Here is a 15,981-nt window from a genome sequence, read left to right as displayed (position 1 = left end):
GCTCAGATAGAAAGAAAAAAGGAACCAATTTGGGCACACCAAGGTCCCACAAACAGTAATATGATACTGAGGACTAAAGATTGGCCAGGACACCAAGGAGAACTCTTCTGTTCTTGGAAATAATGCCATACATCCACCAGAGAAGGCTGATGGGACCTTGGTTTAATGTGTCATCTGAAACAGATTTGCAGTAGACTTATTCATGAAAACCAAGCCCCCACCCACTTTATAAATGATCATTTCATAAATAATTGATTTGATTTTTTTGCAAGATATATTCCTCCAAGCCAGCAGGGGTTGCAACCAGGAAAGGGCAGTTTTAGGAGGATGTGTTTACAGAACTTGCCTAGTTCCTGTGTAGGGAGGTGGGAGAGGAGAGGAAAGGGTGATTTAGACTTGGCAGAGTTCAGAGGTGACAACCTCGGTTTGATTGAATGAAGAGCAACGCTCACCCGCTACATTGTCACAAAGCGGTAGAGTATCAGCTTACTGCGATACCTGCCCGACTCAACATACAAGATACAATGGAGGCATGAACCTCACCGGTTCTTATTAAGAGGGGAATGAGAGTTTTGGGAAGAAGATAACGTGAAGTGAGAATACGGGAAAAAGCGGTAAGATTTTTTTTGGGGGGAAAAAGTCCTTTTTAAAATTCGTTTCTCATTCTCTGCTCCCGTTTGCATCTTAAAGCATGAATAATATTTATAATAATAACATATAAAATAAGCTTCCGACATATCTACGAGCTCACTTTAAGTGAGTCGATTCGGTTCCCATGGTGAAGCGTTGTCTGTTCCTCCCACACTGTCTGTAAAGGACTTAAAGAGGCTTTTTTTCCATGTTCGCCGCGAGGTTTGTTCTTGAAAACCTTTACTTGGTATTTTTTAAATGTTTACTTTTCAGGTACTATATTTAAAGATCATTCCACCCTACCAGTTTCCTGCGTCTCTCCTTCATCGGGTTTATAATGGCGGGCGACGAATCCGAGCAAAAAGAAAATGTGCCATTTACCTGTGTGCATAACACTTAAAAGTACTTGGGTTTGTTCCAACCAAACAGGAATCTAATCTGGAAGAAGAGCAGAATACAGATGTGCTGTAACATGCTTCTAAATTAATCTCTATATTTTGCTGGGCGAGTTGCCACTATTCCTTAACTCTGAAGTTCAGTCTGTTGGAATGTTCCTTTTTCCTAAAAAAAACCACGAGGTTTAATTTTCCCACAATTGCTGATCCTATGATCAATCACCTGAATGGATTCGAGCTACTTTTCTTTAAAAGTAATGCAACACCTCTGTTGCATTCCAGGCTGGAGTTATACTGCACTCAGTGCCAGCTCTAATTGGAGTGAGATGACCTCCAGCAGACGGGGTTCTTTTTGTTCCTGGTGTTCTCCCCCTCGTAGCCTGAATTACAGTGCCACTTTTGCATGGATGTGACACCCAAAAATGCTATGTAGTATTTCTACAAAAGTGGCAGTCTAACTATACCCTGAAGTTTTGTGAATTCGTGTAATGGGAGTAAATGATTCTTGATATCTCTTGACGTTGAAATAGCTTAGAGTTTTGATAAACTCTACAATTTTTTTGAGAATCAAAAGCCAAGGAGAAAACGTACTTGAAAATCTTTGCTTATTTTCTAAAATAAAATTCTCCTTTATCAGCATGCGTCTGTCTGTATATGCTTGAGGGTTTTCAAAAAATTTACAAATTTCAATAATTTGAGTGCAAAATATGTTAAAGTGTCTATTTGCCAAAGTTTGTAAAAGAATTTGCATAGCATGCTACATGAACATACCTGTTGCTGTATTGACATGCAAGCAAAATTATGTTCTCTGTTACCACACATTTCAAAGGAATTTTTTTCTCCAATTTTGTTAGCAGGCCAGTTAGTCCAGGAAAAACTGGGCATTCTTCCAACTATCCTTAAAAGGTATTCTGAAATCAAGATTGGCTTTCCTGCAGATTGTGGAATCAATGTTATGTTTTTTCTTGAGTTATATTTCCCTTTTGTGTTCACTGTATACAGACACGCCACTGAGTAAGACTGTACAATGATTCTGAGCTGAGTTTAGTACATGAAACATTTGTGCAGAAATTTTTTTCTTAGCCTCTAATTTTATTTTTCCAATTTTGCTTCTGGTGTTTAAAGTAATTTAGAATCTTAGAGGGTCTTGTACATTTTCTCCATGATTTTATCAGAGAATCAAATGCCAAACAAGAAAAATATAAAATTCTAGAGAATAGAGACGAATCTTGCCCCCATGTCTCAAAGTGCTTTAGGACTATCAACAGAGATAGGAACACCAGGATTTGATTGATTTTAAATAAAGTTTCTATTGTCAAAGTTTTTTTTTAAACCAAGACTTCTGATGTCATGATGGATGAATGGACTCAGCACTGTAATAGTTTACAGTAATGTATTAGTCATCTAATATATAAAGAACCAAATTGAAAGCCATTCAGTATAACTAATGAAACTTGCAATTTTTGTAATGATTTTTGGTGATTTATAATGGAACTTAAAAACATTAAATGGCAGTACAGCATTGGCATCTGAGGCGCATCAGGAATGTTGACATATCTGTGTTTAGTGAGCTGATTCAAGTTATATTCTCACTCTTGTGTTTAAATTTCTCCACAGACTTGACCCTCCCTATATCTGTAACCTCCTCCAGTCCTGCAACTTTCTGAGAAGTCTGCATTTCTCCAACTCTGGCCTCTTGTAATGCTCCCACTTCATTCACCCCACCGTTGGTGACCATGCCTTCAGCTGTGTAGGTTCTCAAACTTAATTACATGTCTCCTTCCAGATCTACCAGCTACCTGTGTACCCCTACCAACATACAGATTTAATATTTTAACAACTTTAATGCCCAAGTATTGTACAAACTATACAAATTATAACACACATATACAACTTTAATCAGTGGCTTAATAGTTTGAGCATAGGTGCTGAGGGTAGAAGTTTGTCTTGGGTGGTGGAGTCAAATGGGCAGTATCGGATGGGCCACTCATTACACACAGTGCCTGATATTCAGTACCATTTGTGCCAATCTGATACTGCCCATTTTGCGCCACTGCCTGATATGAGTTTCTCCCCCATAATGTTTGGAGTGATTAGTGATAGTTTGAGTCGTTAGTTCTTCAATAAATTGGACACTGAAGCGTAACGGCAAATTTCTGTGCACTGCACAGTTGATTGAACTAAACTTTGGTTAACCTTTTGCAGTTGCCAACCACCCAAGCCTCGAGTATCCCTCCTCTTAACTTCATTCAATCACAGTTTTTCGAATCATTGCCAATGGTTTGACTATGGAACTACTCTCTCTGTCTGCTGTCACTGCACACCATGCTGTGGAGACAGATAAAGTTCAAAGTGGCAGCTATAAACTCCACTCCCTTAAAATCATATAATCACACAGAAAAGAAAGGGGCCATATCAAAATCCAGGTCTCTTACATATTACAAGAAAAGCATCCTTGTCTCCAGTCAGAAAAACATCTGTTCACCTCTACTCTCTGGCTTCTATTCCTTAACCAATTTTGTACTGAATTTACCACCATCCCTTTTTAATCCCAAGTGCTTCTGTTTTCTGAAGTGTGTTGTATGGTACTTCATCAAATGTACTTTGAAAGTCCGAAGGGTAGAAATTTACCTCGGGTGGTGGCACAAAACGGGCGGTATCGTATTGGCAGCCTGTTATAGGCAGCACCTGATACTTAGTTGCATTGCTGTCACTGAAATTAAATATCAAGGGCTGTGTAAAATCCAATACTGCCCGTTTTGTGCCAGCATCAGAGACAAATTTCTTGCCCTATATATACAATATCTGTTGTACTACTGGTATGAATCATCAATGTTAATTCATCAAAGAATTCAATCAGGTTGGTCAGACATGATTTGCCTATAACAAATCTCTTCCCTTATTAACCCATGCTTCTCCACCACTGACTTCAGTCCCCTTCGCAGCCACTCACTCAGACTGAGACAAACTGTGTGAATCCTTGGCATTCTAATTTGATACTGAGCTGAATTTTAAGCTCCATATCCTAACTATCACCAGCACCACCTATTTTTATCACTGCAACATTTCCACCCCTCTGCCACTGAAACCCTTATCCATTCTTTGTTACCTCTAGACTCAATGATTCCAATGCCCTCTGATTCTCCGCAATCCCCCACCTATCCAACACACAGCATCTGTATCCTATTCTGCATCATTGACCTAACTGGCCCCTGTCCTACAACATATTAAATTTAAACTATTCGTTCTTGCCAAATTCCTTTATGGAAGTGCTGGAAATACTCAGCAGGCCAGGCAGCATCTGTGGAGAGAGAAACAGTTAACGTTTCAGGTTGGTGACCTTTCATCAGAACTCCTGAATCGCCCTGAAACATTAACTCTCTTTCTCTCTCCACAGATGCTGCCAGACCTAGTGAGTATTTCTAGCACTTGGTTTTTATTTCAGACTTCCAGCATCTGCAGTATTTTGCTTTTAAATTCCTTCATGGCCTTGCTGCATCTACAACATCCTCCAAGACTTGCATTCCCCTCTGTTCCACCCTTCAGTCCTTTGATTCCATTTTTTATATACAACTCCTTCCCTTTACCTCACCAGCAGTGGATCCTTTGGCAGCATTGGCTCTGCTCTCCCCCTAACCACCTCTGCACTCTCTGCTCCTTTGAAAGTCTTCTCAAAACCCATCTTTTTGGCCAGGTTTTGTTCATTCCCTGCCAATCCCTTCCTCCATGGCTTACATCCTTTTCCCTTCCAATTTCTATTGGTAAAGTTTCTTGGGACTTTATGTTAAAGGCGTTATATAAATGCAAGCTTTTGTTTAAATTTGCTATTCAGGTTATTGTGTTCTTTCTGCACACAAATCAATTGAACGTTTTCATCAAGACAATACTTCTTTAATTATTGGTGCCATTAGGCAAACACTTGTTATGATGTATTTCGTCAATGCAGTGTTAAATGATTTGTAGATTTTCTGATTCTATGATATTGGGAGTTAGATTTATTTTAAAACTAAACTATGAAAATGGAATTTCTTTCCTAAATTGGTGAATATTCCAGCAGTCTCCTGCCCCACACCATATGGCCCTGGGAAAGGACTAGCCTCGCCGGTTCTGCCTAGTTGCTTTGCACTAATCAGCGGCAGCGGGATCCCCAAAGAACCAGCCTTTTTTCTGGGTGCAGAGACTTTCCACAAGGGTGGAATGACAAATTCCTCCTTCCTCAGAGGAGGCAGCCCGGAAACACGGGGGTCTCCAGGAGCCCCTGTTTGGTGTTGAGGTCAGCAGGTCTGAAGCAGTTCCTTCCCACCCCAGACTGCGCAAGTCCATTTCCAGCCGGATGTCTCATTCTCTCAGGAAACCGCCGGCAGGTGGTGGGTAGTCGTGCTTCTCCAGGCAAAAGGCCAGTTCAGTGCAGATGTTGGTCTCCTCCACCCAGTCGACACATTGGTCCAGGTGACTCTGCCAGCTCCAAGAAGTTTGGAAGAGGATGAGTTCTCCATGGAGACCTCTGACCCACGCCAGGAATCTCTTGGAGAAGGCTGAGGGGTTTCTGGCAATGAAATGGCACAGAGACCTGCCCTCTTGGCTCAAATCTGCCAGCCTGTCCTGGCCATGCCATATGCCCTATGTCCTTGTATTTAGGGAAAAATGCAACAGACAGAACAAACATCCACCAGAAAGGATCCTAACTTTTTATTTCTTGACACATGCGCAATGAAAAATGAATGAATTAAAGAAATCAATGAAAAAAATGGTAAAATGTTTGTGTTAGACCTAAAATCTACCATTAAACTATTTTCCCTGTGCATCTCCCAGGTATACAGGTACAACAGTTTGGAAACCCCGAGTCTAGGCCCTAAGTTCTGGAATTCCCTCCCTAAACCTCTCTGCCTGCTTTAAGGTACTTCTGAAAACTTAAATCTCTGTTCAAGCTTTTAGTCACCTTTGCTAATGTCTCCTCTAACTTGGTGTCAATTTTTGTCTGATTATATTCCTGTGAAGCACCTTGGGATATTTTACTATGTTAAAAGCACAAATGGAAGTTGTTCCCAGTTTGTGCTTCGTTCTCTGACCTTAACAGGAGGTTGCTGTGGTTGACCCAAGGTTTATTAGAGTAGCAAATTCAACCAGCACTCCTGCTCATGATGATTACTATCATGTGACCCACTGTTTGACACGAGTATGCGAATGTTGGTTGAGGATTGGATTGGGCTTGTCTGGCTGAACCCCATGGCCAAATAGTTTGCTGACGCTCGTAGTCAGGCACAAATATGAACCAGTTGCCTCAGCCAGAAATATCTCACGGGATGAGAATTTCTCACTTTGAGAAGGGAGAAAGCCATTTGACACGCAAACAAAAATTAAGAAAATTGCTTGATGTTGTGTGCAGAAGTGACAAACTGAAAACTGAGTTGTGAGTTCCTGTGAAACAACTGCAGAAAACAGATTAAAAAAAAAATAATAGCTCAGTGCTAGGAAAAAAGACTTGCATTTATTTAACACCTTTCATTACCCCAGGATGTCCCAAAGCGCTTTACAGCCAATGACATACTTTTGAAGTATAGTCACTGTTGTAATGTAGGAAGTGCAGCAGCCAATTTGCCTCACAAACAGTAATTAAATAAATGAAAGATAATCTGTTTTTTAAAATGATATTGGTTGAGAGATAAACCCCTGCTCTTCTTCAAGCAGTGCCACGGAGTTCTTTATGTCTGCCTGAGACAGCAGACTGCTTTAGTATCTGATCTGAAAGGCAACGCCTCCAACAGTGCATCACTCCCTCAGTACTGCTGTAGTGTCAGGCTAGAATTTGAACCCGCAAGCTTGTGACTCCGAGGCGAGAGTGCTACCGCTAGGCCACAGCTAATACTTTTAAAAAGGGCAGTCTGCTTTGTATATTTGGAAATGTAGGGGTAGAAATTCGTTGGCATAGAGCCGCATTGAAGCGACGCTACGTATACATTTTTGACTTCCCCACGTGCAGTCAGGCCCGCGTGTCATTACCTGTGCGGGCTGCATGGGTTTTGGCGATTATATCAATGAGGAAACCCATGCAGGCGGTGCAGGTAGATGCCGGCAGGGCTGTCTGCACCTGGGGAATCGACATCGCTTGCGCAGTACCACTTTGAAGCACCTCTACGTGAATGAATTTCTCCCCTGTAGTTTTTTTCCAGAAAAGCCCCTTGTATTCGGTCATTTTTCTGGCTGGCTATCTTTTCCATTATGCTTTATTTGATTGCTAATTCAGAGTTGCTCCTCTTGCCTGCCAGCTGTCTGGCTATTTATACGTATGGCCGATTATTACTGGTGCCAGATAAACATTGTTAGGGTAAAATTTACTGGTCAAATACAACGGGGGAATAATTGTCAACAGAACAAGAAATTGCTTAAACAACCAAAAGCAGTTTGCGTGCAAGGCAACTGAGTTAGAATTTATTTAGTTACATACGAGCATACGAAATAGGAGCCGGAGTAGGCCACTCGACCCCTCGAGCCTGCTCTGCCATTCAATAAGTTCATGGCTGAACTGAAGTGATTTATGACTTTAACCCGTTGTCGGGATTTAACCAAATCAGGCGCACATCCGCACGAATTTCCTTTTAACCAAGTTCAAACCAGACAAATTCTCAGACGCTTATTTGGGTCCAAAGAATTGCACTAGCTTTCCCTCAATGAAAGAAAACCGACAGAGAATTTTACTATCTTTCAGATAGCCAACTTCTAATATTTTTATGGCTAAGTCATAAATATCCCAGATATTATAAGGGTCTGGGAAACATTATTCAAAACATATCTCTCCACTTAAAGAGACGCAGAGAGGGGGTTCTTGTAGTATTCTGTATACAACTACATGAGACTATTTATTAACTTTTATATATTTATTAAAGAATTTATCATGCAATAAACTTCTTAAGTGGATAAGTATATCACAATATCAAATATTACTGAGATGTAACACACATTCTTATTTCTAACGTAGAATCCAAAAGTTTAACCTTGCTAATGTTACAGCAAAATTATCTTAGAATATCCATCAAACTTTAAAGTAAACTTGTACCTTAAATGCCCCGTAGTTGAGAAGCATTGTTGAGGAGACAACACTTCTAAGTGTCTACTGCAGAACCTTGTATTTTTATACTGTTTCTAAGGTGTCATATGACTTTTGCATTAGATATGACCTTTCTGTGTTCCCTTTTAAAATTTATATCTGTAATTTAATGTTTTACTGGAATTTGAAGTTTCTGAGCTTTTATCTGGTCAAACTATTCATAATTGTGTTTATCTGACCTCTCTTGTTCCTGTGAGTACATTCCATTTATTGCTAATTACCCTTTCCATGGTACCCACAGCGACCTCCAGAGCCGTCCTGTCTGAACAACAACCCCATAAATCAATTACGTTTTATTGCTACCTCTTACTGAGGTCACACAGGATATTTCAATGTGTGTGTTTATCTCCCAAGTCCCTGATAACAGCAATTCTATTCTAACAGAGACCCCTGGTAACAGAGATACTATTCTAAGAGACCTTGAAATGTTTAACTCTACCATCCGAAAGGGGAACTTCAGTGAGCTCTGAAAACTAACCATTTATTCAATCTTTAACTCTAAAGGCATAATACACTAACTATTTCCAAATTCTCCTCTGCAGCCGGGTGGTGCTATGGGATGGATGAAGCAGAACAGAATAAGTATGTGTTGCAGCTCAAGGATGTATTTGACAGCTGCGATACCACAGGGACTGGATACCTGGACAGGGAGGAGCTGACTGAGCTGTGCCAAAAGCTTCACCAGAGGACTCAGATTCCTCTTATACTGCAGACACTTTTGGGCAGCAACCATCATGGCAGGGTAAGCCCCACCTTTGGGTAGACAGTAATATTATGCTGTGTTTAAATACGTACGCACTTTACAACCTGTTCCTCCAGCTGGTGCGAGTGTGATAATATGTGTATGCTTTGCATGCATGAATCCAACTTTGAAATCCATGCTTCTAGAATGGAGGTACTCTGTGCCCTAGGTAGTGAGGTGAGGGAGGGTGCGGGGGGAATGTTGAGTTTACACTCTTGGGTATAGAATTATATCCATATAGCACAGAAGGAGGTTTTTAGCCCTTCTTCTTTGAAATATTCACTAATTAGTCCCATTTTCCTGCTCTTTTCCCCATAGCCCTGCAAATATTTCCTTTTCAAGTATATATTCAGTTTCATTTTATTTTAAGTTACTTTTGGATATGCTTCCCACCACCCTTGCAGGAAGTGTATTCCAGATCATAACACATTTGCTGCTCTTTTTTAAAAAAAAACTCATTCCCCTTCTGGTTCTTTTGCCAATTATCTTAAATCTGTGTCCTCTGGTTTACGATTCTTCTGCCAGTGGAACAGTTTCTCATTTACTCGATCAAAAAGTGTACAATGTACGTACAGATTTAGGGATCCCAGTACAGAAATCACTAAAAGCTAGTGGACTGGTACACAAAATAACTTAATAGGCTAATGGGATGTTGGCCTTTATCTCAAGGGAGCTAGTATACTAAGAGGTGGAAGTTACATTACAGCTGTACGGAACTCTGGTTAGACTCACTTGGCATTCAGTTCTGGGCACAGCATCTCAGAATATATTGGCCTTGGCGTGGGTATGGTGCAGATTCACCAGAATGATACCCAAGCTGAAAGGGTTAAATTACGAAGACAGTTTGCGAGGAATAGGCTTGTATTCCCTTGAGTATAGATGACTAAAGGGTGATCTAATTGAAGTGTTAAGATGATTAAACAAATTGATTGGGTAGATAGGGAGAAACTGATTCCTCTGGGGGAGTCCAGACCGAGGGAGCATAACCTTAAAATTAAAGTTCGGCCGATGGCAGGAAGCACTTTTTCACACAAAGGGTAGTGAAAATCTGGAATGCTGTTCTCCCCAAAAGCTGTTAATTTTTGGTTAATTGAAAATTTTAAAAATGAGATTGATAGTTTTTTTTATTGAAGCAAGGATATTGAGGATTACAGAAGCAAGGCGGGTAGACAGGTTCAAAATACTAAATTGCCTACTCCTGTTCCTATGTCGGTAACCTAGCTTAAACTTGCTCTGTTGCATTTATTGGCTGCTTTATTAATTAATAGTTTCATTGTTGGTGTTAACACTGTCCTACCTCTAGTTTGCTGAGGAGGAAGAAAGCAATGATTAAAAATAACCGTTGTGCACATTTTCTTTTCACTCCACAACATTTAAAAATAATTTTCCTTGTTGGGTTGTTCGAAATGTTCAGGTTTGAGAACAGTCAGTTTTTGTTGGGTAAGAGTTTTAAGGAATATAGCAAAAGGTTGAGGTGCAGATCAGCCATGAGCTAACTGAATAGTGGAACAATCTCGAGGGGCAGAATGACCTCCCGTTGTTTCCATGTGGGCACCAAATACCCTCAGATGGTCACCATTCTTCTGTGTGCCTTGACTTTAAGTATTGGCATGCTATTTGACTGACATGCACGCAAGCATCTGGGTGTGTTGTAAACTAATTAAGATTGAGCGCTACGATTAGTCAACAACTCCATTATCATTGTGTTGTGCGACTACCAGGATGGTAGAAGGCTACGCTTCGTGCTACACTTACCACATGTCATGTCTCAAATTACTTATGTACTGTATCCCAAAATGTTATTTTCTGGAAGAAATTGACCTAATTTGCATTAGTCAGCAGAGAGAGGCCGATCCTGTTGAGGGTTGAGATGGGAGATCCCTGTTGTGAGGAGAAAGCGCCTGTCGAGGGTGAAGAAAGACCAACTAAGTTTGGTTCAGAGACATGCTGTTAAGGTGGTTGGGAAGAAAGAGAATGAATACTGTTGTGAAATGTTAAGAAAAATGTAAATTCTCTGAAAACTTTCATGTTTAAAGTTCCAGAACATACATCACTCATGCTGCTGGCAGTAACTCGTGCTTGTACTTTGATTATGTGCTCAGTGCCATTCTGCAAATCACTGGTGAAGGACATGTATCTTCTATAAAGATACGGGCAGCATCTAATAACGTGTGTGTGTGTGTGTGTGTGTGTGTGTGTGTGTGTGTGTGGTGTGTGTGTGTGTGTGTGTGTGTGTGTGTGTGTGTGTGTGTGTGTGTGTGTGTGTGTGTGTGTGTGTGTGTGTGTGTGTGTGTGTGTGTGTGTGTGTGTGTGGTGAGGTCAGTAGTTTGTTGACGTTACTTTCTTGCAAAAAGTAACCGATATTGTTGAAATTTTCAGGTAAATTTTGAGGAGTTTAAAGAAGGATTTGTTGCTGTGCTATCGACCAGTATTGATCTCAGTTTCTCAGAAGATGAGAGCAGTTATTTCAAACCGGGTAAGTACATCCTCTAGTACATATGTTTTTGTTTAATTTACCCTCAAGATAATAGTGGATCTGATTTTCCATCATTTAATATGGAGAAACATTGTTATAATTTGTCAGGGTAGCAAGTATAAATGACCTGAGAATAGACATCTTAATGGAGAAAATCTACCTGAATTAGTCAACAGTATAAGCTGTACAAATCTCCCATGTCTATCCTGGAAGATCTCCGATCACTATGTTGCCCGTCTAACTGTCAGTTTCCATTCTCTTCTCTTGTCTGGAACAATGTAGTTAGGAGGATTGCTGTACAAGCTTTATCCTCTTTAACATAGAAGAGGTCTGTACTAGACAATAGAACTCCACTGTTGGCATTAAGCATCAGATAGAGGATAGCATATGTAGAGTGAGGTTCCCGATTCTACTTGAGTAGTGTACCTTCATACCAATCTGAGAACATTCGTTCCTGCAGCAGTGCAAATCTTTTTCCATTTTTCTGTTCATCATCCCTGTTGTCTTCTGACTAAGAGTGGTATAGATTTATTTCTGTATTGTGGATCTCCACTTATTGGAATACTGCTCAAGCCCATTGTCCTTAAGGCTCATAAAGCCATCAGTTGAGATAAACCACACCTTATTCTGGGCCAAGACTCCGGAGGTGAAAGGGCCATGTGCTTAATCCGTCTTTTGGTGGGACGTTAAACCATAGCCCTGTCTTCCCTCTCAGGTAGAACTAAAAGGTCCCAAGGCATTATTTTGAAGTAGTGAAGTCCTCCTAGTGTCCTGACAGATATATATCCGTCAATAAACATCACTAAAAACAGATGATGTGGTCATTATCACATTGCTGTTTGTGGAACCTTGCTGGGTGCATATTGACTGCTGTGTTTCCCTACGTTACTTCAAATGTACTTTATTGGCTATAAAACACCTTGGGATGCCCAGAAACAGTGAACAGTGCTATATAAATGCAGGTGTTTCTTTTCCATTGAACAACCCAGTCCCTAGAATAGTTTTTCTACAAAAGTGTCCTGCCTCATCATGCCACGCAGAATCTGGTGATGCTTTGTATTTTGGTTCTGTTGCCTATTTTACCTATATTAACGATTTTGGGGAGTCTAATCCACATATTGGCTTGGCTCAGTTGAGTAGCATTCTTGCCACTAAGTGGAAAGTTTTTGGATTTAAGCCTCACTCAAGCCTTTAAGGAATAATCTAAGCAGGCACTTAAAGCGCAGTGCTGAGGGAGTGTTGCTTTGTTGGAAATGCCATCCTTTTTGGATGAGCCATTATACCCAGTTCCGATGATTTAGGTGGAACTTGTACAATGGACAGATCCTCTTGGCATTTATCCCACAATGAACAACTCCCAGAAACAAATGGACTGGTCATTTCTCTTATTATTTGGGGCATCTTGCTATGCCCAAAATGTCAGCTGTATTTGCTGCCATTAATTGAACTGCAAAGTAGGTTATTGCGCATGAAGCTTGACTTTAAAGTTTTGCATTGTTATGATGTAATAGAAAGTATAATAATTCCAATCACTTTAATTGTAGCCACAAAAATAACATATAGAGCTGGCTATTGTTGCCAGTTCTTGTCCAAAGGGATTTAAACATACTGCATAGACTGAAATCTCAATTAATAAATCTCGAATCTCTGCAGTGAAGTTTGAACCCACCACCTCTTACTCAGGCAAGAATGCTGCCCAACTGATCTATGCTGATACTTGGATTTGAATCCAGAAACTGTTGCTGTCGATAAAATAGGGAACAAGAATACATTTATTTCATTTGATGCTCCAGAGTAACTTGCAAACTTGTATAGCCAACTATTTGAAAAGGATTTTAATGCTTTTTCTTCATACCTCTTGCTTAAAAAAAAATGAAGACTGCATGACAATTCAGGCTTGTAGTGCTGAAATTCTTGTTGGCTACTTGCATGAAGCAAAGACACTTTCTCATTGTACTCCAATCCAATTATTGGATAGTTTACTGAATCTTTATCAAATTGGGATTGAAGTTTCAGAGAATGTGACTACAAGAGCAATAACGTCAACTTGCATTTGTATACATCTTTAATGTAGATAATGCATTATTTCAGAGACGCAAGAGGGAAACAAAGTGGATGCTGAGCCAAAAAAGTATGAATTAGGAGTCATGACGACTGGTAGGGGGTGGGAGTAGGGTCAGAAACTTAGCTGGGGCTTGCATAACACATCAGGGTTTTGAACACTCTGGCTCATTGCGAAACAGTGGCTGGGGAGATGGGATATTGATGGTGAGAATACAGAGTTTGTGATGGTGGACAAAAACAATCGCCTTGGTCTTCCTGATAGCTGGAGGGAATGCATTCATCTAAGACTGGAGGTCAGACAATCAGCCTGACTGAGGAAGCGGAGAAGTATAGCTGGGTTGTACTTTGGCCTTCATTGTTGTGGAAGCTGACACCATGTCTGTGGATAATGCTGTCAAGATGAACAAGAGGAAGGGTGGGGGAGCCAAGGATGGATCTTGGACTCCTCAGGTGGTGGGAAGAGTAGCCATTGCTGCAGGTACTCTGGCTATAATTGGATAGATAAGAGTGGTACCAAAATAAGGCAGTTCTACTGAGCTGAGCATTTGAAGAGATGCATTGCAGGAGGATGGTGTGGTTGACTGTCAAAGGCTGCAGAGAGGATGAGGAATGATAATGTGTCACAGGGAATGTGACTTTGGTTAGGTCCATTTCGGTGCTGTGGAAGGGGTAGAAACTTGATTCAAACAGGGAGTTGTGGGAAAGATAATCCCTGGATCTGGAATAACATGTCCAAGGACTTTGGAGTGGAAAGGGAGGTTGGCGATGGAGCAGTAGTTTGCACAGATGAAGGGTTTGAGGTGGGTTTCTTGAAAAGGGGAAGATAGAAACATAGAAAATTTACGGTGCAGAAGGAAGCCATTCGGCCCATTGTGTCTGTCCGTGCTGAAAAAGAGCTATTCAGACTAATCTCACTTTCTAGCTCTTCGTCCGTAGCCCTGTGCGTTACAGCATTTTCAAAGCATATTCAAGTATTTTTTAAATGTGAAGAGGGCTGGAGATTTTGAAAGGAAAGGGGGATAATGCCTAAGTTGAGGGAACAATTTACAATGTCAACTAGCATGGGGGCCAGGAATGGAAGTAGGATGGTCAGGTAGTTTAGTAGGAATGGGGCTGATGGTGAAGAGTTGTATGAACAAGATGACTTTACAGAGGGCATGAGAAGAGAAAGGGACAAAACTATAGAGATACTGGGGTTAGGTAGGGAGAGGTTTGGCCCGGTGGTCTAGGGGAAGCAGCAGGGACAGCTCAATGATGAAGTCATTGAGGACCTTGAGGGTGGAGAGATTAGGAGAGGATCTAAGGATGCGATTGTTACATTTATAGGTGTTTTAATATAAAATAAATGGAAGCTGAGGGAATTAAGTGCATTGTTAAAGGCAAGTGATAAAGTATGTGCAAGTTGAGACATTATCTCCATCTACATCATTCAGTGTCAAAACCATTGTTGGCCAATAATTGACAGTTGTTTGTCATGCTCCAGTTTTACACCATGAATACACACAATAATTGCTAGCCAGCAACAGTTAGGGAAATAAGTAGCTCGTACAAAATATTTAATTTTGAGCTATTAATGTGGGACTTTTTTAAAATTGAATTTACTGATGCCCTATTTCGGTGTTTTAAGCACCAGCACAGCTCAGCCTTTTCTGGTACCATGTTATCTCTGATCTTTGCTGCACATTTATTTATTTTTAAGACACGATTATAACTGATGTGTTTTATATTTCCTGTGATATCTCTGGTCTGGTCTAAATGTTAATAGTGTTAAGACCAGGTGAGAAAGAGGTCTAGGGTTCCCTTTCAGCCTTCATCTGGCCTTACTGTAACAGGGTTTAATTTTAAATGCACCGTGTTTTTAGCTCCCCCTTGGTGAATCCTTGTTCGCTGCTTTCCAATTATAAGGCAAAGAAACCAGCACAAACAGGCTTTCTTGATTTAAAGAAGAAATGTTGAAATTTATTGAACTTAAACTTAAACTCTAATTTGGTTAACGCCTACGGATACATGACGCGCCCCATGCTAGCATGCATACACGATACGCGCGTGCAAATAGAGAGAGAAAAGAGCAGAAGAAAAATAAAGCGGAGAAGTTTGAGGCAATATCTGAAGAGCTTTTGTTACAGTTCTTCGAGCTCACTGTAGAGTCCTTGATTGTAGGTAGTTCTTGCTTTTCGTTGGGGCCCAGTATTATTCTTAATCCTTGTTCGCTATAGGAGACTTTTTTCTCTTGGGGTTCATGTGTCTTCAGTGGATTCAGAGGCTTGTGAGAAAGAGATGGGAGCAGACAGGAAAGATCTTCTCAGTCCAGGGGCAAACAGACGCTCAATTCAAACCGTTTGTACAATTCAGAAAACCCCGGGTTGCCAAGCAGATTAGTCATTTGGCTGAATGGTCTGACCACGTCTTAACTCTGTGGATTGTATCATCTTAGCAGGGCCTGGAATGCTCCTCTTACACACAAGGTCCATCATGGGGTGAATGTGTCAGGGAATGGTCCTTTGTCCTTCCAATCACCATCTGTTAATATTCAAATGTCTTTTCCAGCCACGCTGATCTGTTTAACAAG

The 15,981-nt window shown here is 40.7% G+C and overlaps 1 protein-coding gene across 1 annotated transcript in view; it reads left to right on the top strand.

Moving 5' to 3' along the window:
- Positions 1-378: 378 nt before the first annotated feature.
- Positions 379-15,981, top strand: part of ninl (ninein-like) — a 145,368-nt gene continuing 129,765 nt past the window's right edge. Inside the window, exons 1-4 of the mRNA XM_068045670.1 lie at positions 379-614; positions 5,838-5,922; positions 8,673-8,872; positions 11,252-11,348. Coding sequence (XP_067901771.1) covers positions 8,690-8,872; positions 11,252-11,348 — 280 coding nt within the window. The 5' untranslated portion in view covers positions 379-614; positions 5,838-5,922; positions 8,673-8,689. The remainder of the gene's footprint in view (positions 615-5,837; positions 5,923-8,672; positions 8,873-11,251; positions 11,349-15,981) is intronic.

Source organism: Heterodontus francisci, chromosome 13 (assembly GCF_036365525.1).
Source record: "Heterodontus francisci isolate sHetFra1 chromosome 13, sHetFra1.hap1, whole genome shotgun sequence".
Classification (NCBI taxonomy): Eukaryota; Metazoa; Chordata; class Chondrichthyes; order Heterodontiformes; family Heterodontidae; genus Heterodontus; species Heterodontus francisci.
This window is presented reverse-complemented; position numbering and strand designations above follow the sequence as displayed.